At 42.2% G+C, this 12647-nt stretch overlaps 1 protein-coding gene across 1 annotated transcript; it reads right to left on the bottom strand.

The window, feature by feature from the left end:
- Window positions 1-7537: 7537 nt before the first annotated feature.
- Window positions 7538-11909, bottom strand: LOC101030394 (ribonuclease 8-like). Its single transcript, XM_003924374.3, has 2 exons — window positions 11710-11909; window positions 7538-8829 (listed from the first exon to the last, which is right to left on the bottom strand). Exon 2 carries the CDS (start codon window positions 8787-8789, stop codon window positions 8319-8321), a length of 471 nt encoding a protein of 156 aa, XP_003924423.1. The 5' UTR covers window positions 8790-8829; window positions 11710-11909; the 3' UTR covers window positions 7538-8318.
- Window positions 11910-12647: the final 738 nt, after the last annotated feature.

The following is a 12647-nucleotide window of genomic DNA, read 5'->3' as shown; positions in this document are numbered from 1 at the left end:
CTCACCCAGTTCTTGAAAAGATATACTGGTCAGAGATAGAAACGCACAAAGAACAAGTTAAGGAAAACATTAAAGCCAGTGTACTCTATCCCAGGTGGAACATAGATGTGTGCAGAGGGTACCCAAAGTCACGAGATAAATGTCGTCTTTACAATTTTACTAAAACTATCTTTTTAGGGGGTGAGGAGTAATTTAAGGCATTATTATTATTATTATTATTTACAGGAAATAACATTGTATGATAGAAAAATTCAAGTGAATTACATTTTTTAAAAATTTTAAGTATTTCCACTTTGAAGTAATTTTAAATGTATGTAAAAGTTTCGGAAAGTGCACACAGAGCTCCCCTATATGCTTCACCCAGTTTCCCAGTTGTTAACATTTCTGACCATTTTCGAACAAGTTACAGACATGATGCTCATTACGCTTTAATACTTCAGTGACTATTTCCTAATTACAAGTACTCTTGCCTGCATAACCACAGCGCAGCCACCAAAACCAGGAAATCGACATGGGTCCATTACTGTTACCAAAAATGAAATTTTAAGATAGTGTATGAAACACTCATATGCATGGCTATTTTAAAAGTATTAGTTAAGCGAAAGAAGGAGACTTCAGAGAGCGCCCAAGCTCATTGGGTACTACTTTGGGTGTTTTAGTTAATCTTCCTCTGCGGTTACTAGCACTTCAGGGGAAATTCTGGGAAACATTGCTCTTCAGGTTTTAGTAGACCATGAAGATCCTGTTCTGGATATGCCAACTTCAAGGGTAAAAAGTGGTAACCCTGACCAAAGATAAATGCTTGGGATATCTCAGGTCCACCTGGAGCTCCACCAAACAGGATCTCTGTAATGTTTCACCCTGGTCCTGAATAGCACATAAAAGGCCCTTTTTCTTGTTGCATATCCTTATTTATGTTTCCAGCAGGCAATGGCATGGCCAGGGACATGCTTGACTAGCTTGCCATCAATTACTCATGCACTTTTTTTTTTTTTTTCCATCTCAATACAATACGAGCATTCAGGTGGAGGTCAGAAATGCAACATGTCAGGATTATGGGCACTAAATACTCTTTTGAATGAACACGCTTTTGCCTCAAATCCAGGGGTCTGCCCATTTGCAGATCGATTTGCCAGTCCATGTATGGTAAATTTGATCTTGAAAAATATCTGAGATCCATTTGATACTATTAGTTGGAGTGCCACTTTGGAAATATCAAAGAGCTCATTCAAAAAAAACCTGAGTTCTTGCCTAAATTATCCATGTAATCTTGGGCAAGGTGTTTAAGTCCTTGGGGTCTTACTTTGCTCATTTGCAACATGAGGAAGACAGGACTAGATGATCTCTGAGATCACTGGACAAGATGTCTTGCAGCATTGAATTTTATGATTATCTACTTGAAAGAGCCCTAAAGCCATGCAGATAGGAAGTATCATCTTGTGCTAAATGCCATGACCCAAGCAGGAATTGATACTAATTCACACCACAGTTAGTTTATGTTGTAAATGTGTAGGTTCAACTAAGTTTCTATGAAAATAACCACAGAAAATAATGACCACAATGTTTTTCTGCTATAATCAATCCATTGGACATTAGTCACACGCATTGGTGGAGGTTTTGTGTGATGGAAAATGAGCCAGAAAATGGAGCTGAATTAGAGGGTGGGAAAAATATAAGAGGTTTCCACAATGGAGGTGAGGAGATAGTAAACCTTCCTTAGGACTAATCTAGATATCTCGCGGGGGAAGTTGGAAATGTCACTAGAGCTCTGTCTCCGTTGATTGCTACAATAATCAAATCCTTTGGATGGGAGGGAATACAGAGGGCACCCTAAAAAATTAGTGGTTCTAAATCCTCCAACTTATTTTCTTATCTGTGGATTCATAAATTCACAGAGGGTGGAGAGGAGAAAAACCTTCCTTAAGTAAAGTAATCTTAATAGAAATTCTCCAAAGCCTTTACTTCCCCTTCAATCCAAAGTACTCGTTCCTTCCTCCCAAATTATCTTATCTAGAGAAATTAATATGTATTGTCCTTTTTGTCTGCCCTTGAACTTTATCTACTCTTGGCTAGGAGCTTTTTGGCAAGAAGAGGGTGAGGAGTCTGGCCTCCCTTGTTTAAATCCTTTGTTCTTCTGTCACGGAAGTCAGGCCTGCTCCATTCATCACAGGTTTGGCCACTCAGCATCTGACACCACAATGACAAATATAAATGCTAACACCTCTCAAACTTTCCCTACATGCTAGTCACTGTGCTAAGCACTTTATATGTATTGTTACTTTTAATCCACATTATAGTCCTGTGAGGTGGTAGTGAAGATCCATGTCCCTGAACGTATTCAAGCCCCAAAACCATCTGTTGGTAACGTTATTGCCAGGCACATTGGCTCACACCTCTAATCTCAGTGCTTTGAGAGGCTGAGCTAGTAGATTGCTTGAGCTCAGGAGTTTGAGACCCGTTTTTATAGTTGGGGAAGCTCCCATCTCCCTAAGCTAAGAGGGCTTCTATCACAGTGTGTATTTTCATCATGACCATACATTTTTCTTTACCCCTCCTTTTATGAACTATGGACTTCTTACAAGATCTCATTAGCAATGGTGGGCCTTCTCATGTCCCTGTGGCTCCGTGGATGTTCCCAAGCTTACTGGTTTTGGAGTCTTGCACAGGTAAGCATCCTGGTAAAAGCTATAACTACTCTTCTTTTTGCCCATTCGTGGTGGGGTAGGGGTAGATGTAGGAGGAGGACAGTTGTGCAGGCGCATGGGAGAAATGTGATAAAATGAGTCAAAGCTCTCCTAAGGAGAAGAGAGGCTCCCTGGATGTTGTTGCTACTGATATCTTTTTTGGTGCCATAGCTTGAGGGTTCCCCAGAGCCCTAGACACTGTGAAGAGGGCCAAAGGGTCCTGATCTTAAGGGCAAGATGTAGGCAGAGGAAATCCCTGCAGCTAAGGATCCTTCTCTTCCCAGTGATTCTGTTGGCCCTCTTCATGGTGTCTGGGGCTCATCTACTTCAGTGTGTGGAGAGTTCTGGGAACCAGGGTCATGTAGAAAAGTCTCCTCCCCAGTCTACCCCAGACAGGCTCCCTCCTAGGAGAGCCAGCTCATCTGGCTCCAGGTCTTGGGTTACTGTCTTTACTGAACTCCATGTCCGCTCCTTTGGTCCAATGTTGAAACAATTCTCTTAAGTCCATCTGCATAAGACTTGGCAGAGCTCCCCTGGACACCATCCTCTTCTCTCCGTGCTCCCAGCCCCAGCAACAGAATATCTTATAATTAAGCATTCTCCTTTTCCCATTCTTCAGCTTTCAAATAGGAAGGCATCACAGTTCAGCCGGCCTTGGTATTTGACCTAAATTATTATTTTTTTGTATCTCAGCTTTGGCTTTTGGAAGGCTGAGTTGCCAAATTCCTATTTCATCACTATTCCTGGCATCCTTAAACTTGGCTGTGATCAAGATCACGTGAAGGATTGAGTGACTGTCAAATCTAAACAGGTAAGGCAACAGTAATGAGAATAGGCCAGATCATTTGGATTTATTGTTAATATCAGAATAGTTACTTCCAAATATTTGTGAGCATTCTAGATGTAACTTGGTGTGAAATTTTCCTTGTGAACTTAAAAAAAATTTCTTATGTTGGAATTCTGTCCATTAGTGGAAGTAAAAATGCATATTATTATTTTAAGAAAGATGCTATTATTAATGGTTGTAAAAGCTTATATTATATATGAAATGATTATCAAAAATTTCCACATGGTTAAAAAATAGGAAATTAGTTGACAGGTAATATAAAAATAGGAAATTAGTTGGCAGGCTGCAGTACAGATCATGGCTCACTGCAGCCTCGACCTTCGGGGCTCAAGAGATCCACCCACCTCAGCCTCTGGAGTAGCTTGGACTACAAGCATGTGTCACCACACCCAACTAATTTTTGCATTTTTTGTAGAGATGAGGTTTTACCATGTTGCCCAGGCTGGTCTCAAACTCCTGGGCTCAAATGATCTGCTCTGGTTGGACCTCCCAAAGTGCTGGGGTTACAGGTGAGAACCACTGTGCCCAGCTGACCCAAGGTATTTATAACAATTTAATAAATAGCACAAGTAGTATTTAATTTAACAAACAGTACAAAGCAGAACAATGGAAATTAAATCTTATCATAATTCTATCAATGATTTAATTATATCATAATCTTTTTAGAATTGGTTGGTGTATTATTTATTATGTAAATAAAATAATTCCTTAAGAAATGCATATTTTTTAAAGATTTTTTTTGAAATTGAGGTATAACTTACGTAAAGCACACAAATCTTTTTTTTCTTATTTATTTGTATGACCACTTGCTGCTTCTTGAAACAAATCTTAAGTGTATAGTTCAATGAGCTTTCACACAGGAAACATAACCAGTCCAAGAACGGAATGTTTCCAGGTCCTCAGAAGGCTCCCCCATGCCCCTTCACAGTCAGTAATTCCCCAAGGCTACAACTATTCTGAACTCTATCACCACAGACTACTTCAGGACTTTCTGGTGATTTAATGCTATTTAGGTCATCAGTCTTTCAAGAAAAAAGTTTTATTTGGAAATTCTTATTTTGGGAAGATGCATTAAAGGCACAATTTTAGCCACTTTAAATTTTGTGAAAAACCATGTTATCCACAAGAAAGATCATCAATACAGCAGATTGTGAAAAAATAATAAAATGAAGAGAAAAATCGGCTGCCTCAAGTATCTTGCTTTTCCATGCACCTCAAGTGAAAATCATCCCTTAGAATGGTGAACGTAGTGTAGTGATCACAGGAGTTCAAAACAAATTCAGATTTTAGATAATTCAGATTTATTCAAGAATCCCAGCAGTCCATTCGATAATCGCAATGTTCTGTTTCCAGGTAGTAATTATTTTTACGCTCAGTCGTTTGGCTGTGGTGGCCAACTCATCAACTTATTGGCCCTCATTCTGTTAGAATTGTTTAATAATCTGCTCTCCTTCTTTCCTTCCGTCCTTCCTTCCTTTCTTTCTTTTTCTTCTTTCTTTCTTTCTTTTCTTTTCTTTCTTTCTTGTTTAATGGACATTTATTCCTTTAGTGGAACAACTTCTACACAATCAAAATGTATAACTTAAGATCTTTTCTTGAGAAGAAATTTAGGTCTCAAGAACTTTTACAAACTTGCCATGAGTACTTCTTGGAAATCAATTAGTGAAGCCTTCTGAAACCCCCAGAGAAGATAGGAGAAAATGGGTTCAGAGAAACGAGCATTTAAATTAAGTCAGCAAAGGCAGAATTTGGAATTGGGCAATTCCTTGTCTACATTTTCTTTATACTCAAATTCACCCTGGAAAACAGTAGCTTAGTCTCCTGAAAGGCATGATGCAAACAGAAATGCAATGTGGTGGTACACTTACAGTGAAAGTGGGTGTATAAATGATGGCACAACTCTGCGAAATGGTAAGGATTTTGGGGGTAGTTTGGCCAGGAACAAGAGAAATTACTGCAGAAAACACATATGGCTGAAAATCATGCACTTGTATGACTTTTCCTGAAGCCTATGGGAGTGGACAGAGTGGGTAACCCAAGATATTTTTAAGACTGACTGGACTAAGAATGAGGTATATAGTCAACTACTTTCCCCCCTAATGTAACTGAAGGGATTCATAATGATCACAAATAAGTGTTAGGCTTAAGTATTTTAGGGTTGACTACTAAGCTCACACTTGAAAGGCATTTATCTAAGGCCACTGGCTTGCCAGCTTCCCACTCTAGCATTGATCACTAGCGTGCCAATCTTAAGGCTAATAATTTTATCTAACATTCAGTTTCCAAATATGCCCGTGTTTATACCACTACCTCTCACCATTGAATGCCATGGAGCCATGACAGTGAACCAGGAGCTGTTAATTTTATGTGAACTTAAAATGGTAATGTGGAGACTGAAGCAATTTTCCTCAGGCTAACTCAGATTTGTGCCCATAATTTTCTAAATATAATCATGACATAGTTAAGATGTCCTCCTCCCACCCTACAATTTCTAAAGCAAAGTGCAATTTAAAAAGTCTGCACCTGTCAAACTAAAAAAACCCTAGGCACTTGAAAGTAAACCAGCAGAGCATTGACCTCACCCCAATAAAGCTACAGATTTCATCACGTACACTAGACAAATCTACAGGGCTAGTTCAGTACTCTTCTTTTAAAGAGTTTATTTTAAACCTATTACACCACAGTGCGTTTTATACACTGACATCTAACTCCCTAACAAGATAAAGCAAAGACAAAAAAGTTTCTTATTAGAAACAAGATACATCATCACATATTGTCTTCAGAGATTATTGCACTTTAAATTTCTTAATTTAACAAAGCATTCACGAAACAATCTGTAGACTAGTTTTAACAATTAACACCTGTAAGCAGACATGACTGTCCTAAATTGTTTACTAGGTATGAATTTTACAAACTTTACTTATATTAGCAGTAATGGTGGAGCTGGGGAGTATCATGTCTTCTCCAAGCTTCACCAGTGAGAACCATTGGTGGTACTTACGGCTCTTTCCAAGGTCACAGCTCTCTGGGCCCAGGACTCTGTCTGCAGGCTTGTACTCTAATCCACTCATGAACAACACTCTGGAAGAAGAAATTCTCTGGGGAAACCTTAGTGGGGAAGTTTGCCTTGGATCTGCATGCTTTCCAAAGATGGATATTGCTACTATTAGTTATCATGATCTAATGCCTGTCAGTACTTGGGGCTGACAAGAGCTTCCTAGATACCATTTCCACATCTTTATCTGCAATCCTGTTTGGCAGGTAGGATTACTCTCATTTTGCTGTAGAGAAACAGACCAGCCAATCGCTAGAGGCAGGGAATCAGGATTTATACCTGATTCTGTCTGGCTCCAAAGCTTACGCTGACTCTGGTCAGTAGTGAAAAAGCACAGGAGCTGGTGGGGAGGGATCGGTAGAGTGGATCCTCAGCAGGGCTGGGAATGTCTTATAATAAATTTCGGTTGGAAATAGGGTGGCGGACACAATGCTTGTTTGAGACTAAGATAGAGGAAGAAAGAAGGGGATGGTGCTGGTCAGGTAATGCTGGAGGGACCATCAGTACTGGCCAATACCAAGCCAAGCCTTCTCCGCCCCACTCACCAGAGAGGGAGAAATGGTATCTGTAGCCCGGGGGGACAGGGAAATGGCATTTTCGCATCTCAACCCCTCAGGCCTTGGCAGACTGCCAGAGTGGAGAGCCAGGGAAGCAACAAGGCAGGGGAGATCATTATCAGGAGGAAGGAAGCTCTGGCAGCTCCCACCAGCCTGTTTGTGACAAGCAGGCTCAGGGCCACGGAAGTCCCTTAAGGTCAAGGGAAATGTGATCCTGGATCTGGGGGCTGAAGCTGAGACACCCACTTTACCTTATATCTTCAGGCCAAGGGGATCTAGCCAGAGCCAGGCCCAGGGCCTAGGTTGGAAGAGCAGTGGGCTAGAGAAGCGGGAGGGGCAGTTAGAGAGAGGAGAGAGAATGAATAAGATGCCAGAGCACCTCATAAACAATCTCTTGGCTAGAGAGGTAATGAGCTTCATTGCAGCCAACACAGGGTAACTGGCTCTTCAGAGCACTCATTCTTCATGGGTGAACTCTCACCTAGTTCCCCTCTTGCTCCTGTAACAGAATCTGCTTTCTTGCCCAACTGGTAGAGTAGAAAGTATGCTCTATTTAAGTAAGGAGACCTAGGTTCCAGTCCAGGTTCTGCTGCTCACTGATTAGACAAGCTATTTAATTCATTAAGCTTTCTAAAATCTCAATTTCCTCATCCATAAAGAAGGCATACAATCCCTGTCAAGTCTATGTCACAAGGGATTAGAGGGTTCACGTGGAAGCACTATATAAATTTGAAGTGGTATTTCTTTATATTTTTCTTTGCTTCAGGTCACCTCACTACCACGTCAGAGCTGGGGCAGACTTCTAGTTCAGGAACAGAAACAAGCTCTATCCACAAATCATAGGCCCCTTTTCCATGTATTTCCTCCCCTTGTCATGCTGCCATAATGCCAGAGGACAAGGGAGACATGTGCAAAGGCAGAGACCAGGGAACCCACAGCCTTGAGCTTGCTCAGCCCCTTTCTTGGGATAAGCATCTGGGAAAACAGCGACAAAAAGATGAAAGGCCATGACTCTAGAGTTCAGGTCACCAGAGTGTCAGCTTCAGCCTCCCAGCAGAGGCTGAACCAGAGTCCCAAGAGATGAGGGGAAGAGAACGCTCTGGGTGTAGGAGGAGTGCTACAGAGCCCAGGAGAGGGACCTGAGGCTCAGCCGAAGAGTGAGGAGATCTGGAAACCTAAAGGACTCTGTCCAAGTGCACAGGAACCAGGTGGAATTGCTGAGGGTCCTTTTTCTGGTGAGGGTCACAGGCCACTATGTAAGACTTGTTCAGGTGCTCCTCTTTGTACCTGCAGTTCGGGTACTTCCCTGTGGTGAGCCCACACATGGTCAGGAACACGGGCCTGTGGCTCTGGTGGCAGTTTTGATGGTTGTTCTTGCAGGTTATGTTGGGGGTCTGGCAGGTGGCGGCCATGCTGGAGAAGGGCTCGTGCAGGAAGGTGTTGAGGTCTTTGCACCGTTTTGTGAGCTTGTTGATGTCTCTCATGGCTGAGTCACATGCTTGAGGGCTGGGCTGCACATGCTGAGTTTTAAACCACTGAGATGGGGTCATGCCCTTGGGCTTGGCACCGACTAGGATCTCAGCCACCCACAGCCCCAGCAGCAGAAGCAGCAGAAAGGGAAAGTATCCTGCTCTGATCGGTGCCATCTCTCTTAGGGGGAGCAGTCAGAATAGAGGGCAGGGGTCACTGGGACAGTGGTCAGTCGAGAAATTAATCCTCCTATACCTGCTCATATGAGCTAATCACCCATCTCCCTACCCACTTATCTCTTTTCCTCCCTTTGTGTCTCATCTCTGCCTCTTCTTCTGTGTGTTCACATCCACTGGGACCCCATCTCTCACCTTGTATTTCTCCTCCCTTCATTCTGGCCCTGCTGCCTGTCGCTCTGTCCTCTCCCCTTTCCCTCAAGTCTCATCTCTTTTGTGTCCCCATGTTCCTGTGTCTGTGTCTCATCCCCTCCCCATCCGCATTCCCATCTCCTCTGTGTTCTCATTCTTCTTCTTCTTTTTCTTTTTTCCCCCAATTATGTAGTAACTTTCAGAATAGGTGCAATATGATACTGAGAAAAATGTATGTTCTGTAGACCTGGGGTGGAGAATTCTATAAATATTCCCTGAGTTTACTTATTCCAGGTCTAAATTCAAATCATAGATGTCCCTATTAATTTTCTATCTGATTGATCCGTCGAATGTTAACAATGCGATGTCAAAATCTTCCACTATTATTGTGCGGGAGTCCAAATTTCTTTATAAGTCAATAAGAACTTGTCTTATGTATCTGGGAACTCCTATACTGGGGACGTATATATTTATGATCATTAACTCCTGTTGTTGCATGATCCTTTTACCATTATATGTCCTTCTTTGTTTCTTTTGGTCTTTGTTACTATTAAAGTCTCTTTTGTCAGAGACAAAAGTTACAACTCCTGTTTTGTTTTTTTTTTTGTTTTTGTTTTCGTTTTGCTCTCCATTTAGTTGGTAAATCTTCCTCCATCCCTTTATTTTGAGTCTTTGTGTGTCATTGTGAGTTAGATCTGGATACAATGTACCAATAGACTTTAACTTTTTATTCCATTTGCCTGTCTGTATCTTTAATTGGGGCATTGAATCCATTTAAATTTAGGATTAATATTTGTGAGTTCAATATTGTAATTTAATGCTAGCTGGTTATTTTGCCCATTAGTTGATGTAAATTCTTCATTATGGAGATACTCTTCACGTTTTGGTAAATTTTGGGGATGACTGATACTGGTTGTTCCTTTCTGTTTGTAGTGCTTCTTTCAGAAGGTCTTGTAAAGCAGGCCTGGTGGTGCTGAAATCTCTGAGTGCTTGTTTGTTCGTGAAAAATGTTATTTTTCCTTCATTTATGAAGCTTAGTTTGGCTGGATATGAGATTCTGGGTTGAAAATTCTTTTCTTTGAGGATATTGAATATTGACCCCCACTTTCTTCTAGATTGTAGGGTTTCTGCTGAGAGGTCTGCTGTAAGTCTGATAGGCTTCCCTTTATGGGTAACCTGACCTTTCTCTCTAGCTGCCCTCAGAATTTTCTCCTTTATTTCAACCCTAGTGAATCTAGCAATTATGTGTCTTGGAGTTGCTCTACTTGAGGAATATCTTTGTGGTGTTCTCTGGATTACCTGGAGTTGAGTATTGTTCTGCCTTACTAGGTTAGGAAAGTTTTCCTGAATAATATCCTGAAGAATATTTTCCAACTTGGATTCATTCTCTTCATGACATTCAGGTACACCTATCAGTTGTAAATTAGGTCTTTTCACATAGTCCCATATTTCTTGGAGACTTTGCTCATTCCTTTTTACTCTTTCTTCTCGAATCTTGTCTTCTCATTTCATTTCATTAAATAGGTCTTCGATCTCTGATATCCTTTCTTCTGCTTGATCAATTTGACTGTTAAAACTTGTGCATACTTCGTGAAGTTCTCGTATTGTATTCTTCAGTTCCATTAATTCACTTATTTTCGTTTCTAAATTATCTATTCTCATTAACATTTTGTCAAACCTTTTTTCAAAGTTCTTAGTTTCTGTACATTGGGTTAGAACATGTTCTTTTAGCTCACGAAAGTTCCTTATTATCCACCTTCTGAAGCCTAAATCTGTTAATGGAACGCACTCGTTCTCCATCAGGCCTTGTTCCCTTGTTGATGAGGAACTGTGATCCCCTGTAGAAGGAGAGGCATTCTGATTCTGGGTATTCTCAACCTTTTTACGCTGGTTTCTTCCCATCATTGTGAGTTTATCCACCTGTCATCTTTGTGATTGCCAACTTTCAAATTAGGTCTCTGAGTGAACGTCCAACTTGTTGATTCCCATCCCGGAAATTTGAGCAACCCACTGCGCTGGCTAAAACGGCAGCATTGAGATTCGTGGTGAGATAGCATGGGGAGAAATGACAGATACAGGTGAGGGGACGGAAGGCAGCAAACCACACTGCCAAGTGTGTACCTATGCAACAATCTTGCATGTTCATCACATGTACCCCAAAACCTAAAATGCAATAAAAAAAAAAAATTCGTGGTGCTTTTCTGCCCGGGAATCTCTGGTCTGGCTTCCCTCTTGAATCCGTTTTCAATCAGGTGAATGAGCGACTCTGCCTTCCCAGAGCTCCAAACGTCGACCAAAAGGGGACTCAGTCCCGTTTACTCTGCACCGAGAACCGCGGCGCCGAAGCGCCGGCAAAACCACCACACCAGCCACAGGAGTTGCGCTGGTGACCCGTGGGGCTCCTCCGCTGGGAATCTCCTAGTCCATGGGCAACAAAAATTCGTCTGAGAGTTTGGCGTCCTCTCTGTGCGCTTTCTCTGGGAGCTAGAATCCTGAGCTGCTAGTAGTCGGCCATCTTGGATCTCTCTCCCTGTGTTCCCATTCTTTTCCATTTTTCACCTCCATCCCCAATATCACTCTCCCTTTTCCCCAATGTGTGTCCTCATCTCCCCTAAATCCAGTCCCTCCTTTATCCATTTTATCACTCACTCGAGTGTACTCTCATCTGATCAGAACCCATCCCTCCTTCTCCGTCTTCACTCCTCCCCAGCTCCTGCCGCAGCCTCACCTGTGCGCTTGGTCTTCTTGCTGTGACGCCTGCTCAGTGGGCTGGGGCTGCATCCACACACTTCTAGGCTGTCAGAACTCTGCGGGCCTCTTCTCACTCCTGAACTCCTTAAGAGCTGGCCTGGGCTGTGCTGCCTCTGTTTGGGGGCGGGCTGGGGAGCATCACCAGATCAGGAAATGAATCAGGTTCATGCCTCTCCACTTACATGTCCCAAATACATGGATACCTAAGGACACCTGTACCTGCCTAAACATGTTCAGCAATGAGGAAGCTTGAATCGTCACATTCAAAGACTATATTTATCCTCTGGTCACATGATTTTAATGACTAATAAAGCACCTGACCCAGTGTCAACTGAAATCAATTTCAGGAAGAGTTGTCATTTATGTCCTCTCATACACACCTCTAGCTCAGGATCCTGAGAAAAGTCAGTCGCTGTGGGGCTAAGGGTTGCTTCTTCTCTGATCTGAGGTACAGATAGAATAGCCTAGGAAGATGCTTTGTCTGATTCCTTGTCATGTGAAGATATTGCTTATTTTTCAGAGGAGATGGAAGAGACACGAGGGAAGTGGATGAATCATCACGGTCATGATACCCAGCACTGTCCCCAATAGCAAAGCCATTCCACAGCGATTCATTCCTCCTCACCTGTCCAGTTCCAGGTACCAACCAAGGCCACACGGCTTTACCTGGAGAAGGCAGCTAACACCTCTCAATTTCACTTGTTCCCTTCCCTCTTTATTGAAAATTCCAAAACTTTCATACTGCTCAAATGTTTGTGCTTAGATGCTGTTGGTGTTGCTGCTCTCGACATCCTGCCTTAGTGCTTCCTTCACCTTGTATGTCCTGTTCCTTGTGGTGGTTACAACTGTGTGGAGTGTCTGGGTCAGTGCTACTCTGGGGGCTCCTGTGAGCTTGGAATATGACACTCAGGAGAA

This window comes from Saimiri boliviensis, chromosome 2, assembly GCF_048565385.1.
Source record: "Saimiri boliviensis isolate mSaiBol1 chromosome 2, mSaiBol1.pri, whole genome shotgun sequence".
NCBI lineage: Eukaryota > Metazoa > Chordata > Mammalia > Primates > Cebidae > Saimiri > Saimiri boliviensis.
This window is presented reverse-complemented; position numbering and strand designations above follow the sequence as displayed.

Coding starts and splice junctions, on each gene's coding strand:
- LOC101030394 (XM_003924374.3), bottom strand. CDS start 8,789: ATGGCACCGATCAGAGCAGGATACTTTCCCTTTCTGCTGCTTCTGCTG.